At 36.1% G+C, this 12,676-nt stretch overlaps 1 protein-coding gene across 2 annotated transcripts in view; it reads left to right on the top strand.

The window, feature by feature from the left end:
• Positions 1-11,213, top strand: part of LOC119792700 (transcription factor COE1-like) — a 142,308-nt gene extending 131,095 nt beyond the window's left edge. The window contains exons 12-17 of one of the 2 annotated variants that reach the window (XM_038299448.1): positions 125-190; positions 267-429; positions 1,825-2,007; positions 2,580-2,777; positions 5,171-5,239; positions 10,651-11,213. In XM_038299448.1, the coding sequence (XP_038155376.1) occupies positions 125-190; positions 267-429; positions 1,825-2,007; positions 2,580-2,777; positions 5,171-5,238 (678 nt within the window). In that variant the 3' untranslated portion in view covers position 5,239; positions 10,651-11,213. The remainder of the gene's footprint in view (positions 1-124; positions 191-266; positions 430-1,824; positions 2,008-2,579; positions 2,778-5,170; positions 5,240-10,650) is intronic. The other variant, XM_038299449.1, reaches the window with a different exon arrangement.
• The last annotated feature ends 1,463 nt before the right edge of the window (positions 11,214-12,676 follow it).

Below are 12,676 nucleotides of genomic sequence, written 5' to 3'. Positions count from 1 at the left end.
ATGATGTAAAAAATGGGTGCTGGTTTATGAAAATGGCACATGCATAAAAAAAGGGGGAAAAAAGAAAAACTCAACAACAATGTAAAGAAGAAATATTTTAACATTAGCCCTCTGTTTTTCTCAGGAGGTGATTTTGAAACGAGCAGCGGATCTGGTTGAAGCGCTCTATGGGTTGCCTCATAACAACCAGGTAGCTACATACCCTCAAACATACAGAAAGACGTTTTAAGCTGGTGCCATGCTTATATTGTTCCCTCTTCCTGCAGGAGATCATCCTGAAAAGAGCAGCGGACATCGCAGAAGCTCTGTACAGCGTTCCACGAACACACACCCAGCTGTCCGGCTCAACGCACACAGGCATGATGGGAGTAAATTCGTTCACAGGGCAGCTGTCTGTCAACGTCACAGAACCCTCACAAGTCAATCAAGGTCAATTTTACTTTTATTATAAAGCGGAGAGTAATAACTTAAATCAAACATACAAATACTCATACAAGGTATTACTGTCAAATTAATGTTCTCATACCATTAGTTGGACTTTCTTAGACAGACAACTTTTAATACACTGGAAATATTTAAGCAACTGTTAAATAACTGCTCAACTCAAATTATGGATGAAAACAAACCAGTCATGTGACCACTAAACTCTTAACATTTCCTTGTGATGCTTATATTGTATATTATATGTTCTTTCTTATGTATTTGCCTGCCTAGGGACTAAGGATGAAAACTAGCTTTGTAGCTATAATCCGGCATATTTACATTTGTTTTTATACTGATGTTCATTAATGTGCTTTGTCCCTATTCAAATAAATAAATAAATAAATACTCTAGAATTATAGAATCTAATTTAAATGAGTCAAAACTAGCTGTTTAATTTCAACTTTCAAGAGGATTTTAGGATGATTTAAAGGAAAAGTCCGGGCAGCAAGAAATGACCAATGGATCATCATTTATACCTAAAACTAATATGTTCGTGTTGATTTAATGAATTTAGCGTTAATCAATAAAAAAATATATATATATATTTTTCGTTGCGATCACTGAGTGTGAGAGCATCCATTTTTGCCCAAATATAGTAACACCTAACTCCTGACATCATCCGGCAGTGACGTCACGGTGCGGTAAGCCTAGCTCCATTCTCCCCGCTTTACAATCAAAATCAATGGGAACTACTAGACACATCTGCAATCAACAACAATTATTGAAGATTTCCAGAGGAATTCACCATTGAAATTCACCAGAGCTATAGTTAAATTGACAATGCCCACGTGCATGGCAGTTGGATGTTAGAATACATTGGTTAAAAGTGAAAAAACATTAGTTATTTCACCTTTCTGATTCATGATCCTCCACGGACGGTTCATTGTTGGATTGCCAACTTGAAGAGAGAGGATTTGCCATCGAACTTCTGGCCAGAGAAAAAACACGTAATAGGTAGCAAACATTTCAAGGGAGAATTTTCCAAGATAACTTGGATAATAGGGCTTTGTAACAAACACCAGGTACAGCATTGGGCCTTGCTAAACAGCCAATACCGCACCATGACGTCACAAGCCGGTTGGTGGCAGTAGTGTTCTTTGACAAACATGGATGCCTCCAGTAAAGCACATTAAAATGAAAATTACTCTGAATTAAAATCACTTATAATTTATTGAACAGTATGTAATAATTTCATATTTAAAGTACTTTTAGAAGTTTAAATTCTGAATATGACCGGACTTTTCCTATAAAGAGAAACGAGCTTTGTTTGATTGGCCCCCCTTTGCTCCCATTACATTGACTGTCCTCACACAGTTGTCTACACTGTATTCCTTACTGCAGGGTTTGTCCGGAGCAGCAGTAGTGTGTCGCCTCATGGTTACGTACCCAGCTCTACGCCTCAGCAGACCAGCTACACCTCAGTCAGCAGCACCATGAATGGCTACGCTAACAACGGTGGCATGAGCAACCTGGGAGGCTCGCCAACTTTCCTCAACGGCTCTGCAGCCAACTCGCCTTATGCTAGTCAGTGCAAACATGCATGGTCATCATAACACATATGAAATCTGAGCATTTAGACTGACATAAAAACTGCCATGCTCCAACACAAACACTAAAAAGAGCGTTTTCATTAGGATTTAATGCTGCAAAGTCTGCAAAGCAATCACTAATTTAGCTGAGAGCTCCACTGAGAAGAACTGGTGGAGTTAACGGGTTTTCCAATGCGAGCCTTTCTCACTGGTGATGAGAACTGTAAAAAAAAAAAATTAATAAATAAATAAATAAATAATAATTTATAGAAGAGGAAATGTGCAGACATGTAAAGATAAATGTTAAAATACTGGCAAAAATGTTTGGATCAAACTATTGTTTTATTGAAGCATGTCGTTGATAAATAAAATTGACAATCTGTTTGGAAGGCCCTAATGAGGCTCTTGGGAGGATGTTTTAAAAAAAAAAAAAATGACAGACTGTAAGGGAAAAAAATCACATCAATAAAAATTAAGTCATGTGTAGAAAAGTCTCAGTTTACTGAGAAGATCATTTAAAATCTTTCTCTCTTTTTCTTGTTCTTGTTGATCCTGCTTTCATCCCAGTTGTTCCATCCAGTCCCACCATGGCGTCCTCCACCTCTCTACCCTCCAACTGTTCCTCTTCTTCCGGAGTCTTCTCCTTCTCGCCGGCCAACATGGTGTCAGCGGCCGTTAAACAAAAGTCTGCCTTTGCACCGGTGGTCCGGCCGTCATCGTCTCCTCCTCCCTCCTGCACTAGTGCCAACGGAAACGGACTTCAAGGTAACTGACTAGGTTGATCTATTGGAGGTAGCAGTCAGGATGAAGAGAGACTTTTGGTTTGAGAATTTTCTGCAGAAAAATATTTTTGTGTTTTCTTACAACTTTCTTGATTTACATGTACTCTAAAAGTATTAAGATGCCTGTTATTTTCTTAAATCACTCTCAAACAAATACTGAAAACTATCTTGTGTCTCACAAAATCAGAATATCATGACAATAAACTCTTACTTAAGGAATTCAATTTAATACTTATTGTTTTTTTTTATCTTGTGCCTCAACTACGAGGTGTTTTTACTCCAAACCAGTGCTTAATGCTGGTGCTTAGCATCAGTCCTGTCCTCATTGCCCTTAACTGTGGCTTTAGCCTGAAAACTTCAGCTGGACCAGAGCAAGGAACAGTTTTTGATCAGTAACAGAAAACAGGCTCATCAGGAATAGGATATTTGCAAGTCATATTTAAAACTTTGGTGTAGAAATTAGATTTTAATGCTGGCAAATGAAAAAGAACAACAATTAACCGTATTTAATGATTAAAATCGAAAGTGCATCAGAATAGCAATGATGACCGCCTCTGACCTTTCCATCATTAATTTATAATATCAGAGCGATATCATAAATTACGCATTAATGCTATGAGTAAGGCAATCCATGACAAATAGATGAGTGTACAACAAAATATTTCCCTCGAAATGCTGAACAACCATATCTGACTCATTTCTTAAATACTGGCAGTCTTAACCCTTTAAAGCCCGATCCAAGAATAAAACAAAACAGAAAATAACTTTTTTTTTGGTTTGAAGTCCTTATTTGGCCTTCTAACAAAATATGTAAAAAGATATTAATAATTTATTACTATGCGATAAGTCAAGATTATTTTTTGTGTAGTCTTCTGCCCTCTGTTATCAGGTATATCTGATTGTGTACAATAGGATTTTGAGCAAAGTTTTTACCATTAAATTATGCAAAAGGTGTCAGACGCAAAACATTTCAGAAACCATATGTATCAAATATGATACATTTGGCATTACAGGGTTAATCAGCAGGTAATTTTGCTGATAAGTTCATCTGATTTTAAGTTAAGGAGGTTAAGCTATCTATTTACAGTTAGAGTGGGAATATTATTTAGAGTGTTAAACAAAATAAAAGAAGAGGAACAAAAAACTAACTGGATGAGACGTTTATAATGATATAATTATGGAGTAATGATGCCATTATGTACATGTAGCTCTGATTTGGACTTCAGGTCGTTGAAATCAAAACTATCCCTTTGCAGAAGTTAACTGGCTATAGCATTAGCACTGTTTACTGTAGCACTTAAAAAAAACTTTATAAAAAAAAAAGCCCAATCTCAGGGAAAATTAAACAGAAAAATCATAATCATTAAACATAATGAAAGCTGCAAAAACAAACTATTTACTGGCAACGCTGAGGTTTCTATTTTATGAAATTAGTTACTACAACAGTATAAAAAGATATGTTACATTATCACTGGGATAAAGAGTTATCTGATTGTAATGCAAATAGTTATTAGAATAGTTACATAGACAAAATACAATTTAACTTGGGTGTAAAATGTTGTTGTATGTAAAATGTAAAAAATGTAAAATGTTTTTTAGATCTAAGGTCTTAATTGAGAGGTAGATAGAAGCATGGCTGCTTTAAAACAAATGCTTCCCAATATAGTGAGTTTTAATTGCCCCCAGTTTTAGATATTTGATTAGAGGAAGAGGAAGAGCTTTCCAGGAAACCTCAACAGTTCAACAAACAGGATTCATTCGAGTGTTTTCTCTTAAAAATGTGAACTCTTTGGATCAGTATCTCACAAACAGCACACAGAGTACATGTGCTGCAAAGGCCTAATATATCACCCCCCACATTCTTCATGGGATTTATTCTACAATGATATTAAAGCATCATCTGGAATCCACATTTGTTTCCCAGGCTGTTTTTTTTTTGTTTTTTTCCAGCCATGTCAGCTGAGATTCATTTTTGGCATGTTCAGATTGTATCCAGATTATTTAAAATAAGACTGAACAGCAGAAAGCCCCACTTTACTGGTTGTTATGCAACGTACATAACATCCAAATCAGGTGAAGAGTGATGTTTAGCAGATCCAGTACCAAACCCCCCTACCAAGGCAGGAAAAACAGTCTGTTGTCAGATGTTAAGATAAGTTATCTTCTGTCGCTCTGGATGAGTCTTCTCTACCTTTTATGGTTATTGTAACATCCTTCTGCTCATTTATTGTGTGAACAATTTCATGTATTTTTGTGACATTTTTATGCCTGGATTATAATGTTTTCCCCCAACTAACGTTTCATCAGTTTTTTCACTGACCTGTTTATCTTTCTCTCACCATTCCTTCATTCTTCCATCTCTGCCTTTTCTACCAGATCAAACATTTGTGGACTCTAGCAAGTACTCATCAGCCGGCTCTCTACAAGGCCTGGCCTTCACCTGAAGTATGTTCCTTAGCTCCCTTTTTTTCTGTCACCTCTCTGAACTTTATGCATCTAACAACTAACAATTTATACACAGAGAGCTTCATTTAAAATTGAATGAAAATTGACATTCACTCCACTTAATGTCATAGATCAACAACCCATGTAGAGGAAACAGCAGAAGGTATACTGGTCAGAGGAGATCACATTTCAATGTTTTGACCTACAAGCATTCTTAGGTGTGGAAAAATCTAACTTTTGAACATGCTAGCAACATAGTGGTGGAAGCATCATAATGTGGGATACAGCAAAAACCCTAACCCCGCCCAAAAATAAAAAATAACACCAGAGACATGCTTCTAGAATTTATTTTGACACCCCACATTCATCATTATTACTTTCACATGCCCAAACAATAATTAAATGGGAAACCCCCTACACTTTTTGAAATACATAAACAACCACAAATTAAGATATCAAGTAAAATATGAGTTATTAATGGGTAAAGCCCCTGTCACACCTTGACAATTAATGCCTGACGTCCCAGAATCTTCTAAAACGCTGCCATACGCTGAACTTTCTATGTATTTTTTCAATTTTGGGTGTATACATAGAGTATTTATAACAAGTCCAGAACTTATGTCCAACGACAGCCTAATGTATGCATAACGCACAGCAGAGTAATGCCCATGAAATGATGCACAAGGGGGATAAAAAGATTTATTTGGTCACAGTGTTAACCTAGCTGCTCTTTACTGCCCACCAAAAAAAAGAATTAATAAATAAATAAAAAGTGAAAGAAAGAAAGAAAGAAAGAAAGAAAGAAAGAAAGAAAGAAAGAAAGAAAGAAAGAAAGAAAGAAAGAAAGAAAGAAAGAAAGAAAGAAAGAAAGAAAGAAAGAAAGAAAGAAAGAAAGAAAGAAGGTTTGCAGTCGTAGCAGATTCAGCGTCATGTCTGCATAAAGTTTGTTGGTCGTGGCCGTGGCCGTGAACGCAAGGAGGATCCATCACACTCACCTCCAGTGGTGTCAAAAGTACAACCATTTGTTACTTAGGTAGAAGTATAGATACTGCAGTTTAAAAACACTCTGGTAAAAGTTGAAGTATCAGCTTGACCTCTTTACTCAAGTAAAAGTGAAAAAGTATATGCTCCAAAAACTACTTAAAGTATAAAGTAACCTTTAAAAAAACAGCCAGATGCCACTATATGAATTGAAAGCTCAATTTTTCGACTTTTTCGAAAATTTATTTTAGATAGGGCCAATGATAAGGGAGGACTTGTTGGTCTCCATCTCCCGATACGCTCTCCCCTGTGTCCGACCTTTCAGACATTTCAACATCTTTTTCTGAATCCCACATTGTAGCATGGCATAGACAATTCACGTTTGCAGTTTGAAGAACACCTGCTTGCTTCTGATGATTTCCTTTAGCTAACCAATGAGTGTTTGCATTATAAGACTCATCCAATTCCACTAGTTTTCACTAGATGCGGTGGCACCAATGATCTGCATTGGATGACATGATATATTTATAAACATTAAACCGAAGCCAAGAGTAATGAGTAATGTTTGTTTTAAAAATGTAAGGAATAGAAAGTACAGATACTTGTGTGAAAATGTAATGAGTAGAAGTCAGAAGTAGGAAGAAAAATACAGATACCTAAAAATTGCACTTAAGTACAGTAACAAAGTATTTGTACTTCGATACTTGACACCTCTGCTTACCTTCTCGCTTACCCTATGATGAGGATGAAGTTTGAAGGAGAACTGAAGGTTTCCTTCTGTGAATCCACTTTTATACCAAAATGTTGTCAATATGCCATCATACAGTAGCAGTAAGTTAGAAACGTGTTCAGCGGTCGTCTGGAAAACATCAGATACGTTGATATGCGTTGGAGATAAGTTGTTGATAAGTTACACATAAGTTAGGCACAAGTTACTCATAGGTTTTGGATAAGCTAGACACCCCCCCTTATGAGTAACTTACATTTAAATACGTCAACGATTAAATAACTTACTTGTACTTATGCCCTACGTATGGCATACGCTGAGAAATCTTGAGCATACTCTATATTTCCTGACATAATTGAAAAATATCGGCGTGTGCCAGCGTGTTTCAGTGTACTTCAGCGTGCTCATAACTTAGTAAAAACTTATCCTTACCTTATTCAATGTACGTCAATGTTTTTGCCAGGTTTTTTGTACGTCAGGCATACGCTGGCTAAATCGTCAAGGTGTTATAGGGCCTTACCAATATGTTAAATGATGCATAACAATAAAATCTGATACAGATTTGAATCCAGATAGATGATCCATTGTTGGGTTTTATAATTTCCTCCATCCTTAATCTGTCTCATAATCTTCTCCACCTTTCTTCTCAGCTCACTTTACACATGTAACCATCTGCCTCATAACCCCTCCCTATCCTCTCACTGGCCGGGGAGATAGAGAGGCAGGAAGTTGGTTATTTACAAAGACAGTAACAGACATTTGGCACAGGGAATTTATTTCTCAACATGGCTGACTTTGTTTAGCTGTGCGTGTGAAGCGAGCATGTATGGGGGTGTGGGAACTCAAAGCCAAGCCTCAAAGCACATCGGGGGAAAAAAAGAAATGCACCCACTTACTGCAGCACACGCACTTCTTTCGCTGTCGCACTCTGGGTGATCTCACACGTTCAGCTCACAGAGAAGACAGCTGTTCCACAGTCTCCACAGTTTGTTTGTCAGTGTACCTGCCTCACTCAATGACTTCAAGAGTAACTCGACACTTAGTGAAGACGTTTAGCTGAGTTTTTCCCCGGTAGTGCTGAACTTGTGTTTGTTATGCTTTTTAATTTTTGCATGATCATTTAAAATATTAGGAGGGGATATTAAAGTCTGACATTAAAGATGGAAACTATGACAGGTCAAAAAAAGGTAGAAGAATATTTGTTCCCTCATTTTAGGAAACCATGATTTTGGTTCTGAAATAACAAATAGATTGTTGTTATGGCTGAGCAACATTGGAAAGTTTTATGTTTCCTAATTCATTGTTTCTGACAACTAAACAAACTTCACCACATCATCCAGTTTTGATCCCTTCGGGTCACTTGCCAGGATTTTTTAGTGCTTTTGAATGACTTTTATTTTCATATAATTTGACAATTTGATTCAAATTTGGCCTGTTTGTGTACTTCAGTGGGATTTTGTTTGTTGTAACATGCCTTTTTATATAAGATCTACATTACTATTACTACTTTTACCTTTTTTTAAATCTTTTTAGGATACTTTCTAAGCTAAAGCATTGAGTGATTACGTACATATACAGAAATGTGAAACTGTACGGAGCCCCTAAAGGGACATGCAGGGGGAAAAAAGACATTTTGTGAGATCCCGCAATAGTTTTGTGAGATCTTGCAAAAGTATTGTGGGATCTTACAAAAGTTTATTTTTGCGAGATCTCACAAAAGTATTGCGGGATCTCTCAAAATTTCTTTTTTCCCCCTCCATGTCCCTTTAGGGGCTCCGTAAAACTGTATATCGACACTATATTTATTTGGCAATTTTCTGTAGTTCTTTTTTTGCGATCGAGGACACAGGTGAAGCATAGCTGGAAGATAACTCACAGGGTTTATTGAAAAGAAGGGGGGAAAAAATCAAACTACTGTTTCCTTATTAGGAGGATTTTCATCAGTAATTCCAGTTTTAAATAAAATGGCACCATTTTTTTTCCTTGTTGTCTGCCTGGCCTTTTAAAAACTAACCCGGTATGTTTGTTTTGTTTGTTTTTATGTTAGCTTTATTTCTTTCTTGCTTTCTTTATTTGTTTACATAAAATGTATGACTCTGGAGGCTGAAAGTTGGCTTCTTTGCCTGCTTTAGAAAAGTATCCTCCTGGCTGCTTCTATGTCTACTTCCGTTATTAGCTGGTTTATTGGTTTAGCTAGACGTCTTTGTTTTAGTCCATTTCTAATATGTATTTGTTATGTTTATAGCTTGATATACCGGTTTATAACCCAACCCCACTTTAAACTTCTCTAACACATTATCTCTGGTCTTCATGATGCTGTTCAATCACCGAGGTTCTCTAACAATCCTCTGACGCTGTCACAGAACAGATGGGTTTATAATCATCTTCTATCAAATGCAAGTGGATTCTAGTCGCTGATTAGGTGACTTCTGAAGGCTTCTGGTTTCACTGGATTTTATTAAGGGGTCTCAAAATAAAGTGGGCTGATTATCAGAAGTGTTACCTTACTTACTTACTTTTTAGCTATCTATACTTTACTGAAGTAATTATTTTTAGAAAGAAAATTACCTCTACTACTTTGCAATTATCTCTACTTTCTGCTCCTCATATTTTTAAAAAAGAATTGTTAGCTTTGTTTCATTTAAGCTCATTTTAATTATGGCCTGTTGTTATTAAAATATAAAAAAATTAAAATTAAAATACATCAAAATAATTTGTTTCATCCAAACAATTTCTTTGTGGATGCACAAACCAAAATAAATTGTTTCTTAAGATGATGCAAAGTTAGAACTGACTCTGTTACCATTAGTTATAAAACTAAGAAAATTAAGTATAAGGAAGTTATTATCCAGAATTATAGAAAAATGTGTCCTTAAGATTTTTCCTGCATTAATTTTACTTTTATACTTTAAGTAGTTTTAAAATTTGTACTTTTACACTTTTACTTGAGTAAGTTAGGTTGATACTCTAACTTCTACAAAAGTGTTTTTTTAAATAGTAGGATTTATACTTCTACTTAAGTTATAAAAATTAATACTTTTGACACCTCCGCTGATTACAAATGCATGCGATACTTTTCAGTGTGCATGACAGCCTAATTTCAAATATTACAAATTTCTCTGATTTTACACCCTGCTATTGTATAACAGTACATGAAACATATTTATTTTTTTATTTTAGGCCCATGAAGATTAATACTCGCAAACAGGACAGTATGTCATTCTAGGCTGAAGTCTGTTCTCACACATCAACACCCATCTCCAGGCTTTAAGGACAACACACGCTATGATGCAGTATGTCAGGCAGACATTCAAACATGCAGTTAAATAAAGGCGGCTGCACATGATTAAATGTGTATCTGTTTGTGAAAAGCAGTTCTCATTGTACATGCATCCGTCATTGATTTTGCTGATTTATTTGCCTATTCATGTTGTCATAATGTCCCTTCAGTCACACAGCTGCACAGATGGGAAAAGATGCCGATGTTAGCTTGGATAATTGAAGCTTTTTCTCTGTGCAGATAAAATATTTGGCTGCCTTTTAAAAAAAAATCCTGTTTTTTTTTTATCTCCCCCTTCAACTCTTTCTTTCTTTCTTTCTTTCTTTCTTTCTTTCTTTCTTTCTTTCTTTCTTTCTTTCTTTCTTTCTTTCTTTCTTTCTTTCTTTCTTTCTTTCTTTCTCTCCATCTCTCTCCGTCCTACAGCAATCCCAGGAATGATCGTCCCGCCCATGTAAAGGTGTGATTTTGTGTGTTTGCTAGTATAGGATGAGTCAAGCACACTCCCACTGATCCTGCTGGAGGATTTGCTCCAGGACGGACTCCGGTCGAGGATGGAGGCATCCATCCACATCTGAAGGAACAAAACCAACTCAGGCCCTTTCTAAAGCAAAAGAAACACGAGAAGAACAACAAGACTGTTTATAGAAACCTTTGTACAATGTAATGTTTTATATGAGAATGGCCACATAAGATTTTGACTCTACATGGTCACAGAAGGCGTGTTATTTTGGACACAATCCACTTCTTTTCTTCGAAGATTTGATTTGCTTTTTTGTGCTACATGTGATGTCCTTTTCAATGTAACCTACATGAGCTATTTTCTATTTATGGAGTTTCGTCCTCAGCGAAGGAATATAGTGTGAAGAGGACCTTTTGATGATGACAAGTCAGGACAATGATGAGGAGGGCTTTTTAAGGACCTGATACAGCCAACACAGACAAGCCAAACCTTCAGAGAACTTCAGTTTGATTTTTTGCCGAACCCACTCCATTGTTTGAGTTCAGAAAACTCCAAATGTTTACTTTAATCCTGCTTCTCATGCATCTGCTTCAACTTTCACATGTGAGAAAGTTTTCTAAATAAGTAGAATTAGCCTAAACTGACAGTTCAAACACCACAAATGAATGTAGCCCCTCTCTTTTCAGGGGCGAATGGGATTTGCCAACCGCTCTTGTATTTGACCCAACCTAATTCATGTCTGAAGTCTGATACAGTTATTTCTGTAACAGCGAAACATCTTAAATGACTGCTGCCATTTTTTACTTAACTGTTTTGTGTGAATGAATTTCTTGCTTGCATTTTTTTTCATTTTGTTGCATTAGATTGTTTTGCCTGAGACGGCCAATAATGCTTCCTTTGGTGCTTGCCCTTTGATCTGGTTTAATTTGCAGGATGATTTGCATAAATGCTGCACTGCAAAAAATGTCAAGTCAGAAATCTGCCTTTCAGATTTAAAATGCCTGATTTTACAGTTTAACAATGTGAGTTGTGACGGAGAACAAAATATATCTTCTAATCCTTAGAAACAGCATCTTTTATTCAAAAATTTGGGTAAAAACCTTTCCTATTAAAGTTATTTTATGATTAATTACCTTACATTTGTTAATCCCACTACGATTATGCCATAAAATTAATAAGAAAATTAATTTGGCCATATTTCAGTTATTAATATTTTCCTTGTTTTTAAAGCAAAAACTTTTTTTTTATCAGGATGTGGAACTGGACTGGCTGCAAGAAAACGAGAAACGCTGTAGTAATCTGAAGGACCCTTTATGGGTTTTGACACTTTTAATAATTTGTTTTTTTTTAGCTCAGATAAGTCACTCTGCTTCGTGTTCCTTACGATGACCCTACGATGATGTATTTTTCTACAAAATGTGCAGATCCAGGGCCAGTTTGATTGATACAAGAGTACGCAGAGCAACATTTAATGCCACTATTTCATCTGACTTTGGATCAGATCAACAACAGTACATGAATCAACAATCATCAACTGGGGGGGAATAGCTGTTTTCCTCAGCCCTTTCCCCTCCCACCGGAAACATATGAGTCCAATTAAATGATTTCTTAAATCTTAAATGTGCCAGGGGTATAAATAGCTTTAGGCTTAACTAAATAAAGAACAAAAAAAAAATAACTTTGTTGCAGCAGTTAGATATTTACCATTAACTAATCTTTTTTCTCAAGCTTGACCTATATTTAAAACTTAAACCTTGTGTCTCACCCTTAAATTCGGCGTTTGACTCAAGCTGCTATTGCTATGCTACTTAACTATATTGTTTTTTGTTGGCGTGGGGGGGGGGGGTTCTCATTTAATTCTGCACATGTTTAGGAAGCACTTATTTTTCCCTCCTATATTAAAAAAAATGGAAGATGTTTTTTTCACAGCGCAGAAAACCTTTGTCAATGACTAGTCTTAAAAAAATATCATGAGCAATAGCTTTTTAA

This window comes from Cyprinodon tularosa, unplaced genomic scaffold, assembly GCF_016077235.1.
Source record: "Cyprinodon tularosa strain WSP-4 unplaced genomic scaffold, ASM1607723v1 ctg429, whole genome shotgun sequence".
NCBI lineage: Eukaryota > Metazoa > Chordata > Actinopteri > Cyprinodontiformes > Cyprinodontidae > Cyprinodon > Cyprinodon tularosa.
This window is presented reverse-complemented; position numbering and strand designations above follow the sequence as displayed.